This window comes from Rhipicephalus microplus, chromosome 3 (assembly GCF_043290135.1).
Source record: "Rhipicephalus microplus isolate Deutch F79 chromosome 3, USDA_Rmic, whole genome shotgun sequence".
Taxonomy (NCBI): domain Eukaryota; kingdom Metazoa; phylum Arthropoda; class Arachnida; order Ixodida; family Ixodidae; genus Rhipicephalus; species Rhipicephalus microplus.
Window position 1 is genome coordinate 44,564,939 of NC_134702.1, and position 18,233 is coordinate 44,583,171.

An 18,233-nucleotide genomic window follows, 5' to 3' on the forward strand; every position below is an offset into this window, starting at 1 on the left:
TTGCGAGTGACGTGAAAGGCTTTGTACATTTGCTCACGGCTGTAGAATATTGTAAATATATGTACAAGTCATTTGGAGGGTTTCAAAAGAGATAGTAAAGGGTTTGTATCTCAGAGCCCCCTGCCTTGCTTTTTTTCTTGCTTCCCTGGATGCCCCAATGACTGACTGGAGCGTCTTGGAAACAAAAAAAAAAAAAACTTTTGGGAACACTGTGTATGCACTCAAACATCGATTAGTACAACCAACCTGAATAACGACATATCAGTTATAACAAAGCAAATTAAGAATAGTCTTGTAAATGAGTCTTAACAATATAGCATAATAACATTTTCAGATATAACAAACTATTTTTGGTAACATGCAACTTAGTTATAATGAGGTTTGAGTGTACAGTTGCGGCCACGTCTGTTTAGAGCACGGGAACAGCCAGTTTTTGCTCTGCGGGGCGAAATCTTGGGGCAGTATCAGGCTCTGACGTGGCCAGCCTGACAACTAAACCACTTCAGAGCCGGAAATTGCTTCAAGGTTTCAGCCTGCAGAGCAAAAACCGGCTGCTCGAGCGCTCTACACAAACGTGGCCACGGCTGTACTACAAATAATCACCACTACACATACATAAACAAACAAGCCATTTTGTAAAAGTAACTTTAATGGTATAAAAATATGGAACCTTCTTGAGGTAGTCATAGATATTTTTTCTGTTAAGGCACTGAATGCTTCACTACTCTACAAACAATCTATACAATCAGCGGGCTGTTTTACACAAAGCTCACGCAAGCATGAAATGGGTGGCTGCTAGGAGTCGTGAGCGTTCAGCCGCACCTGGCATGTAAACCAGCGAACCATGGCTTTATGACACACCTTGACAACTTGCTGGGAACAAAATAATATAAAAGAACTGTGCAGAACTTGGAATCGGCATCAATGTGAAATGCAAAATTTTCATACAGTCTTGATCCCGCTTTTATAAATAAAGCCACACTGATTCTGAAGCTTGCACAAATTCTTTTTGATAAATATCAACATGTGGACAGCATTAAAAATTCTATGGTTTACAGCATTCAGGGAGTTTGGCAAGAAGTAACAAAGTAGAGAGGATGGTTTAGCTAAACATGAAAAAAAAAAATGCAGCCATCAAGGCTATTGATGCCACACTGGTTATATTGCCTTGGCATAGTTATCTTAGAGACTAGAATAGTATTTGCAGTGGACACTTTGCTCGAATTCTATTCCCTCCAAAGTTATTTCAACTTCTTGTCCGAATTCCTTAATATTGTAAATAAAAAAGAAAAGGGACAAGGAAAAAGCCAACACAGTCCTCACAATGGCACAAGTTCACATCATTAGAGTTAAGTGAGCGAGCACGTTTAACACAATGCGAGGCATAACGTTTACCAAGAGAGTCGCCTCGCATTTTTTTGCAAGCAGCACAAACAGAGTTATGTAGAGCAGTCCCAACTGAACCCATGAGAGGAAAAGATCACGTGCTTTCTCACAAAGCACGTATAGTTAAACGATTAAGTGCTGGCAATTCAATGACGCACTTGACGAAACACGCAATGAATCTCAATGCTTTGCCTCATATACTCGTGTTTGACAGACAATTAAAAGAATGGTGTCTGATTTTTACTGCAGTTTCTTCATGTACTCGGATCATTGAAAACGGGGTGTCTGTAGGACACACATTGCTCCGTGACCGAAGTAAAGCACACAGTGCTTTAGTACTTCAGTCACAGTAAAGCAGAGCAAGGACAAGCAGAAAACTGTCAGGAAATCTGAGCTGCTTTCTCCGTAATAGATTATCTTCTGTCCCTGTCAGAGAGCTGCTGCACAGGAAGGTCTGCACACAATACGAAGTAACAACGGACAATAACCACTTCGGGCAAATGCTCTTCCAGCCACCAGTTAAAACTCTTGAACCCACCCTAACCTAGCTAATTACGCGCGAGCATTCGCTGCAGGAACCACATATTACCCAGTTGCACTTTCACAGCAGTTGTGTTGCAAAAGCCGTAAGCTGCATCAATTAAATCTGCCTATGCACTAGCATCAATACAGTGTTGCAAAAAAAACCATTGACAGTACTCGCAAGAGGCACCACTAGTTAAAGGCAGACAAAACACTCGTCTCGCATTTAGTGCTCATTTCGCTGTTACTTCAAGTTCCAAAGACTTTTCCAAGCACAAGTAGGCACGCTGCTTGCTTTGTGGCAGCACTATCGCATAAAACATCACCGCTTGCAAGAGAGTCAACAGTGTTCTTTGTCCACGCATCAGTTTGTTCATGTTAAAAAATAGGGTCTCCACGTTTAAAAGTGCTACAATGTAAAAGCTTGAACTGACTCGCTGGCACCAGAGTCCTGCTTAGCCATACAAAGGAGGCCCTCACAACTTATTTGGAAAGAAAGGTTTGAAGGTGAACAAATATTTAAAAATCCTGAACCAGGATGAACTTTTTATCAAATGCAAAGATTTTATTTTCTCCAAAACGCTCATTTCCTTTTGTAGCATTGCACTGCATAATGAGTGGCTGACGATCCCTCCGTTTCCTAAATCTTTCTAAATGTTGTGGGCTTCTGCAAGACTGATTTACTCTAATTAACGATACATAGTCATTTCTCGCTTCTTTTCAAGAACTTGGCATTTGGTTGGAGAATTCATCACACACAAAATATTAACGTGAAAGCCATAGATTCCTTATTACACGCAAAATTTGACAGTGGGCATAGGCGACACCAACATGGGTGATGCAAAAAATCACCCCATGATCAAGTCGCCATAAGATGCCATCATGAGGTCACATGATGCCTTTGTGACATGACATTGTGGCAGGGTCAAAGGCGAGCCGATTACTGAAGTAGTTCAAGACCAAGTGAGGCGCAAAATGCTTGTAATGCCTCCAGATCTGAAGGCAGTGGGAAACTTATAAGGGCAGAAGGCTTTCAGTGGGGTGCAGGAGAGGATCAATTTAATAACTAAATAAACTTAAAAACAAACACTTTACAACACCATTTCGTCCGAGGCGAATGCATAATGGACCATGTGATGGTTATTGCCGCCAGCATTGTTACTGTTACACCTCTGGGTAACCGAGCTATCCATCAAGGGAAACTTGCATAAAATATGAACTAGACAAATCAGATCTCTGAAATGAACGAAAGTCTCGAATACCCCGAGCACAATTGTGGGACTTGAAGGAAGTTTTAGGTCAGTGCCATAGGTACCCTGAAACGTTATGACGATTTTGGATAAACGCATTGAGCCAGCACAGCAAGTACCAAGGATGATTTGGAAACAGATTTAAGCAATCTGCATCAACTGTGCAATTTATCACAAGACTTTACACATGTGAATTGCCTCAGCCGAATGAGTTTTCAACATCTCGTGCCTTTTACACGTAGATATTTTCAAGTACCTGTAGCACTCCTGGCCAATCTTATTGTATATTTCAGTCTACATCGGGGAACCTCCTGTGGGCAAGCGATCGTAGTCTGCTTGTGTTCCAACATGCTCTGTGTTGGCACGAGCCAAGTGATAGTGTTTACCAGTAGGTTTCTTTTGTTGGAAACAATGAATTGAGCTAGCTGTGTTATGTACCGCATACCTGCCTATTGTTGAGTTCTAAAGCTGCAACAACGTTTAATGTTCAGAGGCATCTGGCAAATGGAATCGCTTCAGCTCGTTGCTGCAATGTATTATCAGCGCCAAATGAAACCTGAACAGCGGCAAGCCTTTTGCGATAGTGTAGTGCGTGCCTTCTGCCGTCCAGTTATCACCATTGAAAGGCGCGCGCATCCTGTTTGGCAGCTTTGTGCATATATGCGTGCCTGTTCGTAGTGATAAACGGATCATCATCATCATATACTCCAAAATAGCTTGTGCTGATATACTCCAAAGTAGCTAGTGCACACATGTTGAAACCTACTAAAAGATGGCGAAGTAATCGTGTTAGAAAAACTGGGCACTTTATATACGAAGCGTCTCTAAACCGGAAGGGTACCAGACTTTTGTAAGAACGCCAACATCATTTTAGTTCATAAGAAAGCAGACGTCAGAGATTTGAAAAATTACAGGTCGATCAGCTTGCTGTACGTTTTCTACATACTATTGACAAAAATAATAGTTCATATAATTAAGGCGACATTATAATTTAATCAAACAACGGACGAAGCAGAGTTTCGTACAGGCTGCTCTACAATTGACCATATCCCTACTGTCAATCAGGTGGTCGAAAAATGCGCGGAATACAACCAACCCCCATACATAGTTTTCATACATTACAAGAAGGTGTGAGACTCAGTTGAGACATCAGAAGTAATGCAGACACTACAGAATCCGGGCATCGACGAACCTTACATAAACTTACTGGAAGAAATCTACAGTGGACCCACAGCCACCATAGTTCTCCATAAGAAAAGCGACAGGATCCCAATAAAGAAGGGTATGAGGCAGGGAAACACGATTTCTCCAATGCTGTTCCCCACGTGTTTAAAGGAGGTTTTCAGAATCCTAGATTGGGAAGAGCTAGGGATAAGAGTTAATGGAGAGTATCTAAGTAACCATGGCATTGTCTTGATGAGTAACTCAGATTACAAACACTGAACTAGACACAGAAAGCAGAAGAGTAGGTTTGAAAATTAATATGCACAAAACTAAAGTAATGTGCAACAGTCTCGGCAGAAAACAGCACTTTCCATAGGTGGAGAGACTCTGGAAGTTGTAAAGAAATACGTCTACTTAGGACGGGTAGTAACCGTGAAGCCGAACCATGAGAGTGAAACAACTAGAAGAATAAAAATAGGGTAGATCACATTTGGTAAGCATTCTTAAATCATCAATGGTAATCTGTCACTAACCCTCAGGAGGAAGGTGTATCACAGCTGCATCTTGCCGATACTTATCTTTGGAGCAGAAACTTGGAGGCTTACAGAGAGGGTTCAGCTTAAAATTGAGAATGACGCAGCGAGCGATGGAAAGGAAAATGATAGGTGTAACCTTAAGAGACCGAAAGAGAGCAGAGTGGGTTAGGGAACAAACCGGGTTAAAGATATCACAGTTGAAATAAAAAAAAAAATAAATTGACATGGGCCGGGCATGTAGCATGTAGTCAGGATAATCACTGGTCATTAAGGGTAGCTGACTAGATTATCAGAGAAGGCAAATGAACGAAGGAGACAAAGTTAGGAGGGACGACGAGATTGAAAAGTTCGCACGTATAACGTGGCCGCAGAAAGCACAAGACCGAGTTAATTGATGGATCATGGGAGAGGCCTTTGCCCTGCAGTGGGCGTAGTCAGGCTGATGATGATGATGAGCTTGTGCACACACATGTAGCTCTGCGACATCACATTGGTAAAATGTCTCCTTTTAGATTTCAACGGCTCCCAACAGACGTGACCACCGAATTTCAGCTTGGACAAGTGGAGTTGAAATGTCTTTCTCACTGCCAATAGTGTCTGCTACAAATGGCACAGCTCAGAACTTTGCAGAAACATTCAAGCTGGAACGACTATTGATGAGTGTTAGCATTCTGGTTACCTGCAGAAAAACAGCTCATGTAACGGCCAGCTTTAATCCAGCTAAACTTGTGTTTGTCATGGGGTTCAGTCAGCCTGGTTGATAATCGCAAAACTAACAAATAGTGGACTGAATGCACCGAGAGCAGCTTCCGTGATCTTAATATTTTTGGAAGAGAATGGCGTACAGAAGCACCACTCGAATTACCTGTGGCATGATAGTATTCGAAATGACGGCTCAAAAAGAAGGCAAGAAAAACTTAAAAACAGAACAGAGCACCCATTATAAATATTCAAGATGAGAACCCACCTTGTTCAGTCACAAACAAAACCTATCGCAAAAGAAAATGTTAAAACCAAAATACCAATGCGATCACTAAAGGTTAAGTTGCAATAATCAACAGAAACACTGAAGCCTCCACAAAGATAAGGACTGCAGAACGGTAGTGTGTCGGACTTGAAGGGACAGTATATACGTGTATGACAGAATATACACAGAACACCATCCATCACATGCACACCATGCTGCCACACAAAAACTTTGCCCTAGCATGCAGTCTGAGGACCACCGAGACAGAAAGTGAAGCTCTCTGAAACGAACAATCAGATTCCCCACCAACAACGCTTACACGACAATGGGCCAAAAAGGACAGTACTAGCACATACACCTATGCAGTTGCAGATAAAATAAACTTGCTTAGGTATTGCTTGAAATGCACCTGTCAGCAAGGTGCTTATTCATGGTAGCTTTTAAGAGCACACATTCTAAACAATGATGACACAACCTAGCAAAAACATAAGCACTACACTTCAACTCTATTCAAGTTCATTTCTTGAATTTTTGTATATATTGATGCTTTGTGTCACCCTTGCAGGGGATGCATGATGGCATGAGCTACCAGTCAAGTATAAAAAACTGACTATAATGCATGCTTCACTTAACACTTCTGCCCGTACTTAAAACTCTTGCACAGAGGTTCCTCCATATCTAAAATATTTTCAACTAGCCTCTTTATGCAGTTTGAACTTTCTTGATGCACCAGACCTCTTGTGCAATCAACCCTCTATTTTGTTCAGCTTTTCACTCAGGTGTGTGCGTTTACATCCAACAATGTCAGTAGTAAGCCTGGCCAAGAAGTTGCCACGTGACTAAGGCACCAGACTGAGACACAAATGCAGCCGCAGCCATGTCTTGGTGAGGATTGTCTCCACCAATCGCGTCGCAGTCCGTGAGATTGATCCTCGAAACAAGCATGCTGCCATTGTGCCCAATGACATCCTCGATGTCAGACAGCAGGGAATGCCTCCACCGGATTCTCGCCATGTCGACGATGGCATCCAACGTTCCGTGCTCTTTAAGCAATGCGGCACACTGAGACATTACTTGTCTCCAATGTAGGCCTAGTGGTTCGAGACAAGGCTGCCAAAAAGAATAGTAAGAGTTAGTTGCCGAAACCTTGCACACGACATAGTTTTGAGTACATCATCCTGTCAAACAAACGTGTTCACATTAGCCAACACAGAGGCCTCGAGAAGTTCTATCAAGGAAATATTCAAGTTCATTCAGAGACAACCGGGTTCCTTCAACATGCACCCATAGCTCATCACACGCAAGTGTCTCGGCACTTATTTCCACAGTAACCACATCATCAGTCTATGATTGTGCCTACAACCTCGCATAGATTACTCACTACTATAACACTATAATAGGAAGATTTTACAGTGCTTCGCTCACAACAACATCCCCTTCATGAACAACCACATAAAAAAAAGGGGGGGCAAGGGACAGCTATGCACTAATTTTGCAGAGCCTGTGGGATCAGCAGAGCTGGTGGCCTTGCCATCGCTTCCCTTTCCCACCTCCTTACTATATATGATAGTATACATGCGTACGCTATGCATACCCAGCAGAGTTTTTCCGAACACTTCACAGGGTGTCGGCAAGCTTAAACAACTGCATGGTTAAAAAGAATTCAGCTGCTGCCTCACCTGCCAGGAAGCCAAATCGGGCCATCCCTCGTCGGACATGCTGACGATGGCATGGGCCACGGGGCAATTTGGCCACTTCTCCTCAGCCTTTCTCTTATGCTGAGTGTAGGCGCCGTTCAAGCACCAGCAGATTTCCTTGATCCTGGTAGCCATGGCTCCAACTGTGACTTGTCCTCTGAGGCAGGCACGTCCAAGATGCCGCTCGAGCACGTAGGACACACACGTAATGAGACCATCTACACCCGAGCTCTCCAGATCGTAGCCATGCGCGGAGGGGCACACCAGTAAAGGGCAAATGCTCCCCTTCGGGCCATGGCTAAACAAGTCCTTGCACCATGTTACAGAAGGGAGTTTGCTGGAGATATAGTTGCGAGCATCGATTTGCGGATGCTTATGACCTCGAAGGTCGTACGGCCGAGCCTTGCCCAGGGTGGCCAGCTCACTGGCACTGTTTGAATCAAGATTCAGGTCTAAAACATCTAAGTGTATTCTGGGGTTGAGGCGTTCAAACAGGGCTATGTCGTAGACCCAAATGCACTGCAAGACGAATGGGGACTTCCTGTTGTTCATGGCCTCGTATGTACAGGCAAGCATACTGACCTGATGAAAAGAAAAAAAGGTGGGGGGGAGAAGCACACACACACACACACAAAAGACAGGGTAGGTCAGTCAAATGAATATGTGAAGCTAAAAGAATAGCCATCAGGTATACATTTTCACATGGAACAAGAGCAAAGGTTAAAAACTGTTGTTATTGATATTAAAGATCCTAGCAAAAAAATATTAAGATAAGAAAGCAAACAGAAGACATATCTATGCACTGGGTTTTTTCATGTATAGCCAGGATGAAAAATATGAGGCCCTCCAAGACTATTAAAAGGACCCTTCAACGCTTTTAAAGCACCTATCATATTTTTGATTAGCACATACTAATGGCTGGGGATAATTTTGCCATATTTCTAAGCACAGCTCCTAAATTAGTATTCTAATCATGCAGTAAGGTCACTAGAATGCTGACAACTGCATCAATGCACATTGGTGCGCACGAGAACTATCATGGGTGGCAATGACTGAAAAGCGCGCAGCCCTACGATTGGATAACCGTTTAGTATCCGGACCAAATTATTATATATAGCATTATATACAGTATTATATACAAAGTTCGAATCCGCGGGCGTGCACTAAAATGAACGGACGTCATACCGCATTGCGTTATTAGAACCCAAAGAAGTCACCTCCGGACTCGTTATCATGAATTAAATACAAATACACGATTATGGCAGATTACTTTGTAAATAAAGTTTATGGAGTTTTAATAGCCAACGAATTCAAATGATTAGTCAGCAATATGCCAGAAACAAGCACCTACATGCATTGATATGAGTAGTGAGCCTTAATATGAATTATGACACTAATTACTTGGCAGAGGTAATGCAATCAAAACGAAAGATAATCGGCAATTCTCGTTTGCTTGCGTTTCTTCTGCAGCAACTCCATGAGCATCATTTGCAGTTTGACCAAGAGCTCCTGTGCAGCGTCCGAATTTTAATCTGCTGAGAAATGCTGCTGTTTGGTTGTTTCTTTTAGTTCACTGGGTTGGGTTTAGAATTGTTATACGTCATCACCGTGGGCCGACATCTGGAATGAGCAATTAAAATCAGGGGCTCCCAGTTCGAATTAACTGTTGTCGATATAGCTACATTCGAATTATTGGGAGTTTTCACCTGTAGAAATACACAGGGGTGTGCTGGGACCAGGGCGTCAGTTCGAATTAACGAGTTTTTACTGTACTTGGTGTAGTTTTTCTTTCCTGTGCCTTTCTATTGAGCAACAAAAAGACCATGTCACAAAAACAACAAAAAAGATCACTACAACGAAAATGTATAGGTGCTGGCTGGCATTTTGCCTGTGGCTTTTTTGTTTGTGTGAGTCGGATGTACGAAACTAAAGGTTTTCCTCTTTTCTCTCCTTTTGCATCTACGTTTCAAAGCTACCTTGTGAATGTGCGAGACACTACTGATTGTTGTTGTTGAAGGGGCGCATTCCCTTCATTGAAATCAATGTCACCGCACCCATCTGCTGCTTCATGTGACTCGCCAAACAACCCGCGAAACAACTTGATGCAGTCCAGGGATGCAGGGCACAACTGTGCTTCGCCGCCTTTTTTCATTCCACAAATGCCCTTCTCGGAATGAGAGGCGGTAGTAGGGCTACCAACCGTCCCAGATTTTGGGGGACTATCTTGACTTCATACAGCGTTCGGAGTTCTGCATCGACCCTGTCGGGACGACTATATGTACCCGATTTGCAACTATACATACAGGATTGAGACTAAATACCCTTGAGTTGTGCGCCCCTATCACTGCTGTTCTTGCCGAACTAATACTTCAGCCCACGCAACATGCGAGTAAAAAACTTGGGGGCTGAGTAATGTTGGAGGGCCCCTTTAACGTGAAAGGAATGTGTTGCAGTTACATTTCATACACTGGACTGTGTTGCTAACATTACTTTTTATCCTTAATATTAATATACACTGTCAGATAATCCCGAGGCAAAATAAAGTGAGCAACTTAAAACTAAGGTTCAAATGCGTATATTACACAAATCTGAAAATTGCTGGTGGCAAATTATCAAGAGATAACAAAAATCTTGAGAAGCACCTGAGGACAAATTTTTTCAGGGAGCATCAGACAAATTTAGCAAATTCTTTCACACACACACTAAATTATTCTAATGAAGCTGATAGATCAAGAAGAAAATAGAGGTACAGAGGCCATTATTTGCTGCTTTTAGATCTCACGCTGGGGGTCCACTCGACAGCTGTGGGCTCGTAAAAGCAGTAGCACTGGCTTAGTGATACAAAGTGAATTATTTCAGACACACTGCTACAGTCCCAAAGTTTTTTTTTTCATAAGGTTTGGAGAACTTGGACATACAAATTGAAGAAGTACTAACAATTTTTCACATTCAGTTTGTTTGTGTTGACTGACGGTCTGACACGATCAAAGTCGTGGAGAAAGATATACTGCCAAGCCTCGGAGCACGCGCCGTAGCTTAACATAGATAACGTCTTTTTTTTTTTTACAGCCAGTATTGGTTTCATTTCCAGAAGGTTATGCTTTGTAACTACACTCACGCAGACGCTACGTCACAGCATGATACAATTTACTTTTTTTTTTAGCATACTGCCTTCAGCTTGTTCGATCATCTTACGCAGCTATTTTGCAGGGAAATATGATAAAGCAGCTCAGGAGAACATCGAGTGCCACAAAATGCCGAGTAAACAACTGCCCGCCTGAACGGTTGAAAACGTACCTTGCAAGCAAACTTGTCGTTCTGCAACCGGCGCCATTTCTCGCCATTCTCGAACGATACTACCTCCGCCTTCGGAGGTCGCCTGTCTCTGCAGAGCCGTAGCAGATGTAAAAGCCACTGCTTGGGATCCTCGGGCCCTTCGTCAGCTTTCTGGGGAAGGTAATTCCACACACCCTGGCACCACGACAGAGCCAAGAACGTCCACAGGAACCAACTCGAAGTCAACTTATGAAGATGGTGGCATGTTCTTCCGAAGTTCAGCACATCGAATGGTTCTAAATATTGGCAGATTTTTATCAGCACGTGGCCCGGCAGTTTTGTCCATGAGGGACTATCATCGGCCGGAAAATCCACTTCCATGTCCTCAACTTCTGCTTCGTGCACAATCATTCTGCCGACTATAAAACACAAGAAATCAACAGTACAATTGCAATAAATATACTTGAATAGTGAAATATGCTAAACTTTACACTCACTAACATCTGCTATGACGGTGAAACTAGTGAAGGTGCTGGTTATCGGTATAATGCGCTCATTTGATCCTGACACACGTACCAGCACTTTCATAATGCCGGAAGTATGACAGGCATTTCGTTTTCGAGGACTTCCTCCTGCATTTGGTCCAGGTGTTTTTACAGTAAATGGCATGAGGAGATTGTCGCATGGTACGTTCGGTGGGGGCTGTACTGCACTCTCACTTGGATTACAGAAACGCAGAGCCCACTTCCGACCCGAGTCGGAGAAAGTGCAACTAATTCCAACAAGCTGCCACATACTCGAGCAATCATAGTCTGGAAGACTGTACACATCATGTATTTCATTACAAACAACATGCAGCCTGACTTTATGGCATGCAGGAACATGGTGCATGCAGCTACGGCTTTCTACCATGCTGTCCCTAACCATGTAGCTTCTGGCACACTTGTTTGAAGTTCGAACAAAAACACAAAAAAGCACCCATAATGTGCAATAAATTCCCTGCAACTTCACTTGTTCTTGACGTATTCAAAAAGTCTTTGTGGCGATCAAGTCGCGACAAAATAGGCTTCTTACTGCGATCATTTTATGAAAACTTGAAAAAATGTTGAAGGATTCTTCTAAGGAGTCTGCAGTAAACATGTGGGTGTACACAAGCACTATTACATTATAAAATAACAAAAAAAATGAACAGGAAACTGCAGCAAGGGCCAGGGGTGGTAATGATGTAGAACTCGCCAAACGCCACATAGAACCCTCTGCACCATAGTGCAAGCCTGGAGAATCATAACCGGTAAAACAAATGAAAAGCAGGGGAAATATTTAAAGGAAAACGAAGCAGGAATGATCTGCTTCTTCCATAACACTGGAAAAAGCTTCTTAGAAAAACATACATATTAACCAGCAATGAGTTTTTTTTTTTTTCTGGCATTTCATAAAAATTACTCTTTATATATTGGAGAATGCACAAAACGTTAACAAGAAAGGCGCACTAAATATAACACGTGGTTTTGGAGGCCTTTGCAAAACGTGAAGTGTAGCGCTTAAATTTCAAGCTTTGTCTTTCGCGCGTCGATTAGTCGAACGATTTTCCCGCCGCCGCGGACTAATTCCAAGCGCGGCGCTAAAGTGTTCTAGAAACGGTAGCGGTGCAGCAAGCTATCTGCTCAACAGAACCTGTTAAATAAGAAGTTTTGCGCTTAACTGATCCCGCAAATAGTTATAGAATCAGTCACTTGAATCCAGTGAGCCCCGCTTTTTTTTTCTGTCTTGATTTTTTTTTTCAACTTAAGCGTTCTGTTCTCGCCAACATGCTCAACGAACAAGTGCACGAAAAACGCTTGCATGAAGCAGTAAGTAACAAGAATCGCACCATTCAAAAAAAAATTTTTTTACTTTTGTATGTTTCCATCAGCGAAGTGTTCAGCGCACGCCCAATAAACATACAAACACAAAGCGACATCTTGGCGTCGTCTGCTTCTGTCAAGAAGATTCGCCACTTATTTCTGCATGGTTACTGAAGAGTGTTCATCCTGTTTTATCGATTAGAAACACGACAGCGTGTTTGCCTTGTAGAAATGGGCGTATCTACGTGGTTGGTCAGCGAGGCTATAAGAAGGAACGTCTACGAACACTTGCCGAAACGGAGTGACGTACGATGTCAAATGCCGCTGATAGTGCATATAACAACACGGCGAGATAGACGTGCACGGCCATTTTTTTATGTCGTGGTTCTAACTCGGTGTATTAAAACACCGAGTTTGCTGGTGCAATATTTTCGTGAAGTCAGCGCACGATCACGATCGATGTATACGCAAGCAAGGACGCGATCGGAGCAGTGCGGTGCTGTTTTTCTGCGTCGTGAATGCGCGCTGGTTTCTTGCACAACAGCTGTGACTCGACCGTTTTAAGGTGGGTGGGTGTAGTCGCCGAGTAGCAAACAAGTTACGTAACGACCAGCAGATTTCAAACTGCGCCACGGCGGCGGCATGCGCCGCACCGAGTCAGCCGCAAAACATGCGAGGCGACAACAGGTCCAAACGTTTTGTAGCAAAGTGAACGAAGCGAGAGAGAAACGCCGTGTTAATGCAAACAGGTGCAAGTGCGGTCGCGAATTTTTGCACTAAAGATGCGACCGACATAGCGAGTTCAAAACGAATGCGAAAGAATAGGCTCCACAATCAAAAGTGACAACCGTAAAAACACAGCCACGCATAATCCAACAAAGTGACCCGAAATGCGGCATTCAAAATGTTCAAAACTCACACCAAACTTACTTGCCACGCGCCATGCACGCGCTACTACTGCGCAAAAACGAAACTTACCTTCCACAAAGAAGTGAAGAACGAAAGCGGCAAAAACGTCGTTGGCGTGAGCTATGGACAAATAATACGAGTCTGAATAGGTGGATGGATGCTATAGCATATTCTTTATAACGGAACGACAGCTGCGCCATCATTGATAGAGAACAGGTAGCTAGCGTTGCCTTTGAAATTGAGTGCTTAAAAACCTGCTAACGCAAACTCTCAAAGGTCATATGAAATCAAAGCAGCCACAAACGAAACTCTCAAAACCTTGTACGAAAATTTGTTTACAAAATATTTTTACGCACTCATAATTGCTTTATTTTATAAGAAGTTTTTTGTTTATGTAAACAAATATAATAAAATGGTTTTTGTTATAAGTTAAAAACACTCAAACCATTATTGAGTTTATTTTAAATTATTTAAAGATATATATAATAACTGGTTAGATAGATATGCGTAATGTTTTTACTACTCTTTGTTCGCATTCTAGCGTTTCCCGGTAGGTGTTTTGTAGCGTTTCCTTTTCCTGGTTTCTTCAAGAAGCAAAATGGCGCCCTTTACGATTTTCGGAGCTTGACGGCTTGCAGTCGGCAATGTCACACGAAACCTGACGCGTGTTTCGCCTCTATAGTGGCTGGAAACGACGAACGATGCCGGTCATAGGCATGGACAGCGGACTATGGATTCCAGCGGCCCTCGGCAACCCCCCGAAGGAGGTAATCACCGCTCACAAGCTCGCTATGCTCGTGCTCGTGTCCGAGTACTGCCGCGTTAAGATGCGACGGCACGTCAAACCGAACGAGGAGCCGTGGTCGCACACAAATCAGCAATGTCGGGACTTCGCTGTTCTCTCTCTCAAGCTCCTCCAGAGCCCCGACGTACCGCTGAGCGATTTGCTTGCCGCGCTGCGCCCAGTGTTGCACCCAAAAACGCTGGACCTCTTCACTGAGGAGGTGGCCATCATGCGAGACTCCGGCGTAGCGGGTATCATGGACTACGTCCCCAATCTAGACAACCTTCTCGCCGATCCCGTCGCCGCGACGCCCGCCGTGCTGCACAAAAGCAGCGTCCTAGGACTGTTCGTGCGACGCATGCTGCTCGCCCTGGACAAGCTCAACTTCAGCGCGCTCGTAAACTTGCACAAGAGCTTCCGCTTCTACTGCGACGAGGGACTGCGCCGACCCGATGGAGCAGACGACTGCGCCGTCGGGTTAGCGCGACCGGCGGCGACGCAGCGTCAGGCAGATTTGTTCCTGGCGCAGCAGGTGATGCTGATGCAGCTCAGCGAAAAAGCCGCCCTACCGCCGCCGCAGCTGCAACGGCGAATCAACCAACTGTTGGCCGGTAGCCGAGACCTCTTCGAAGCCCACTATCTCAGCTTCCTCAACTGCCTCGCCGTTCGCGAGTACAGCGGAGCGGATGACAGCCTGCGGCACTACTTTGACCGCGCCGTACCCGAGACCGCCAAGGGCGCCGTCGAAGACGGCGGCGCGACCCGAAACCTCCGGTACGCGTCTTTCAACCTGGCCACGCTGCACGCGAAGATGGGTCACCGCGGCGAAGCCCTGATCGCCCTTCGCGAAGCCATCACGCTCGCGCAGGACGCCAACGACGCGGCCTTCCTGCAGCACGCCCTGTCGTTCCTTTGCCGACTTCAGGGCAGCCGCTGCGACCCTTCCCAGCTTCGTTGTCTCATTACGCGCGCCTCCGAGCTAGGCCTGCACGGCGTCGCCTCGTTCGGCATACAGGCGCTGGCGCGCGTTGAAGGCGAGGCGGGCGTTGCGCCCAGCGCCGTCCTCGAGTTGCTGGGCAAGAGCGACCTCCTCAACTGCCAGCACGCCATGTCCGAGCCCGCGGCGCTAGCCGAGCGTGCGGCGCTCTGGGCTTTCTACGGATTCCAGGCCCTCTCCCAGCTCCAGTCGCACTGGCTGCTGCACGCCTCTCGCGGAGACCCTCTCAGGGCCTCGGGAGTGCAGCCCCTGGGAGAGGCGTCGGCCCTGGCTCTCCGCAACCTGGCCGTCGCTTTTACGTTCCATGGCCAGCACCAGAATGCCAAGGATATCCTCAACTTCGGCAAGTCGCTGTTCCCTCGGTACTCTGATTCGTACAAGACGCTCAAGTTGTGCTACCTCGTCACCTCCTTTAACGTGTCCCTGTACCAGGCGAACTGGCCGTTGGTGGAGAAGCTCGCTTCGGGCATTCGAGTACTGGACCACTACGAGGGCGACCTTTGTCGGGCACGCTCCCTCCTCTGGCAGGGCCACTTCACGGCAGCGCTGGACCTGATTGACACCTTGTTCAAGGAATGTCGCGACACAGGAATTAACTTTGTTGGCTGTGTGCCACACTTTGTGGGTCGTCTGTATCATCTCAAGGCAGAGCTCTTCATTGAAGCTTCGCAACCTATGCTTGCCATCCCGGTTCTTTGCAAGGGTCTCACGCATGCCGAGAAGCACCACCTGGCTTACATTCGAGCCATGCTTGTCGTACTGATGGCTGAGGTTCAGTTTCAAATCGGCCTGCCGGGACACGCAAGCACGCTGCTCGATGAAGTAGTGACGATCGTCCTCTCTCACGGGAGCCTTGCAGACATCGGACAGCTGTGTCTTCTGCGTGCTAAGTGCGTGTTTTCTAGCAAGGGGGTGGAAGCAGCAGGCAAAGCGATCCAACTTGCAACGACGTCTCTAGACACTTACACTAAGGTGCAGTTGAAGAAAGGCATAAGAGACGCAGCCTATTGGCTAGCATTAACTTGCCACGCAGTAGGCTTGGAGGAGCAGCGAAATGCAGCTGCCCAGCGATTTCGCCAGGTTGACGAAGAAATGGCTGAAAAACTGTTGTACGTTGTATAAAAGTAATGTTCTTCATAAATGCTGTGACAGTATCTTTACTTTTACTGAGTGCTTTTGTGTATCTAATTGTCTCTTTGTGCAAGTTGCATGGTTTCTGCAGCCATTCAATTTCTGATTTGCGCTTCTACTTTCTGTAAGAGATGTGTATAGAGTACCGTGCTAGCACTGTTGTACAGAACGTTTCAAGAGATGACGTTTCAGGAACTAGTTCATAGATAGAAAGCTTTTATATTCCCGAAGGGGATGGGGAGCAGCCCGCCTTGCTCTTCCAAATTTTTTCTTTGTTGCCTATCTAGGATCCAAACGTAAGTGCCCTGACCACTGAATTTTCCAATCTGTTTTTTTTTTCTTTCATGGCATTATTTATGATGGGCACGGCACTTTGAAGAAATTCAGTACAGAGAACTGATATGCTCATTGTGCTTGTATCGCAGTGAAGCGACAAATACACAGAGAATCCGCATTCCATCTCTACAGCAAATATATCTAGCAACAGCATTTTTACAATCATAGCTGAGTGACCGTCCTAATGTAGTGGGTGTTGAAGTTATTGGCTGTTTGTTTTTCTGCAACATGTGCGCACTCTAGCGGAGCATAGCAGAGCTCTGTATAGTAGAGCAAGGGGTTGGGAAAGGATAGTGAGAAGGAGGAGGTGAAAGAGGGGAGAAGTTTTAAAAAAGACAGTGAGAAAAAAATATAAAGAAGGCAAGTTGCAAATGTGCTCCCTGGACATTATTCTCTACTCACACTCAAATATTGAATCAGCACTCGTAAAATGCCCAAGTATTGTCCCTTCGGGTGTGGTTTTCTGTCCGAGATATTTAGCTTTATTGGTGCATGTGTGGAGAAATATCTATTAGAATATCTGAAGCACAGTATCTTTACTGCGCCTTTCAATATCAACGTGGAATGTGCCACAAGTGTGGGACTTGAAATCGACAAGCACACAAGCTGCAGTTACACATGCTTTTATTATGGTCGATGGTCACTAAAAAAGATTTGACTCTGGGCGTTCCTTCAGATTTTCTTTATGAATAATCTCCTGTTGGCATTGTTGGGGAGGAGGAGGAGGAAGCAACAAAAGGGAGAAGACAAGGAGGTTAGCCAGAAAGACAACCGGTTGGCTACCCTACACTGCGGGATTAGGGAAGGGGAGGAGAAAGAGGGAAGAGAGGGAAAAGAAAAACAGGTGGGGGAGAGACTGACAGTAATTTCACTACAGCGTGTACTTGGTATTGTTGAATTTGTATAATGTATAGGTTGATGCGAGCTTTAAGTTGCTTACTTTGTTTCACTTCAGGATTAACAAACATGGTATACTTATATAAAAAAGTCAAATGGGTAATTGTTATGTAACGACTTTTTTGTGTTTTCAAAATGTAACTGTAATTCGTTCCAAAATTGGGACAGAATGAGCTTTCATTCCTGTTGTAGAAGAACGTGTACAACACTGTGTACTGTATGTTTTCAGAAGTTTTGTACTTGTTACAGTTTTCAGTTGACCCTTTTAGAAGCCCAGTAAATGGACAAAAGAATAATGTGATACGAGAAGTAGAAGGTAGCGCACACTGCAGGCATCGACCTCTCAAAAATCTTTTGAGCTTCCACTGAACACTATCACATGTGCTCATAATTCACCTCTTAGCAAGCAACAATTTATGAAAAGTGACATTTATAACAATGAATGTGGCTGTCAACTTTACTTATTCAACGCTGAAACTGCGGGAATGATATCCCGATTCCAGTCCATCAAACCATGTGACCTAGCAGAAGTTGACT

General features: G+C 44.6%; 2 protein-coding genes across 2 annotated transcripts; one reads left to right on the forward strand and one right to left on the reverse strand.

The window, feature by feature from the left end:
• Positions 1 to 631: 631 nt before the first annotated feature.
• LOC119175721 (uncharacterized) lies at positions 632 to 13,608 on the reverse strand. Its single transcript, XM_075889365.1, has 4 exons — positions 13,573 to 13,608; positions 10,820 to 11,217; positions 7,505 to 8,104; positions 632 to 6,935 (listed from the first exon to the last, which is right to left on the reverse strand). The coding sequence occupies exons 2-4, from the start codon at positions 11,207 to 11,209 to the stop codon at positions 6,630 to 6,632; spliced, it is 1,296 nt and encodes a 431-aa protein (XP_075745480.1). The 5' UTR covers positions 11,210 to 11,217; positions 13,573 to 13,608; the 3' UTR covers positions 632 to 6,629.
• A 515-nt stretch (positions 13,609 to 14,123) lies between these two features.
• ida (anaphase promoting complex subunit 5 ida) lies at positions 14,124 to 16,473 on the forward strand. Its single transcript, XM_037426663.2, has one exon. It carries the CDS (start codon positions 14,253 to 14,255, stop codon positions 16,452 to 16,454), a length of 2,202 nt encoding a protein of 733 aa, XP_037282560.2. The 5' UTR covers positions 14,124 to 14,252; the 3' UTR covers positions 16,455 to 16,473.
• Positions 16,474 to 18,233: the final 1,760 nt, after the last annotated feature.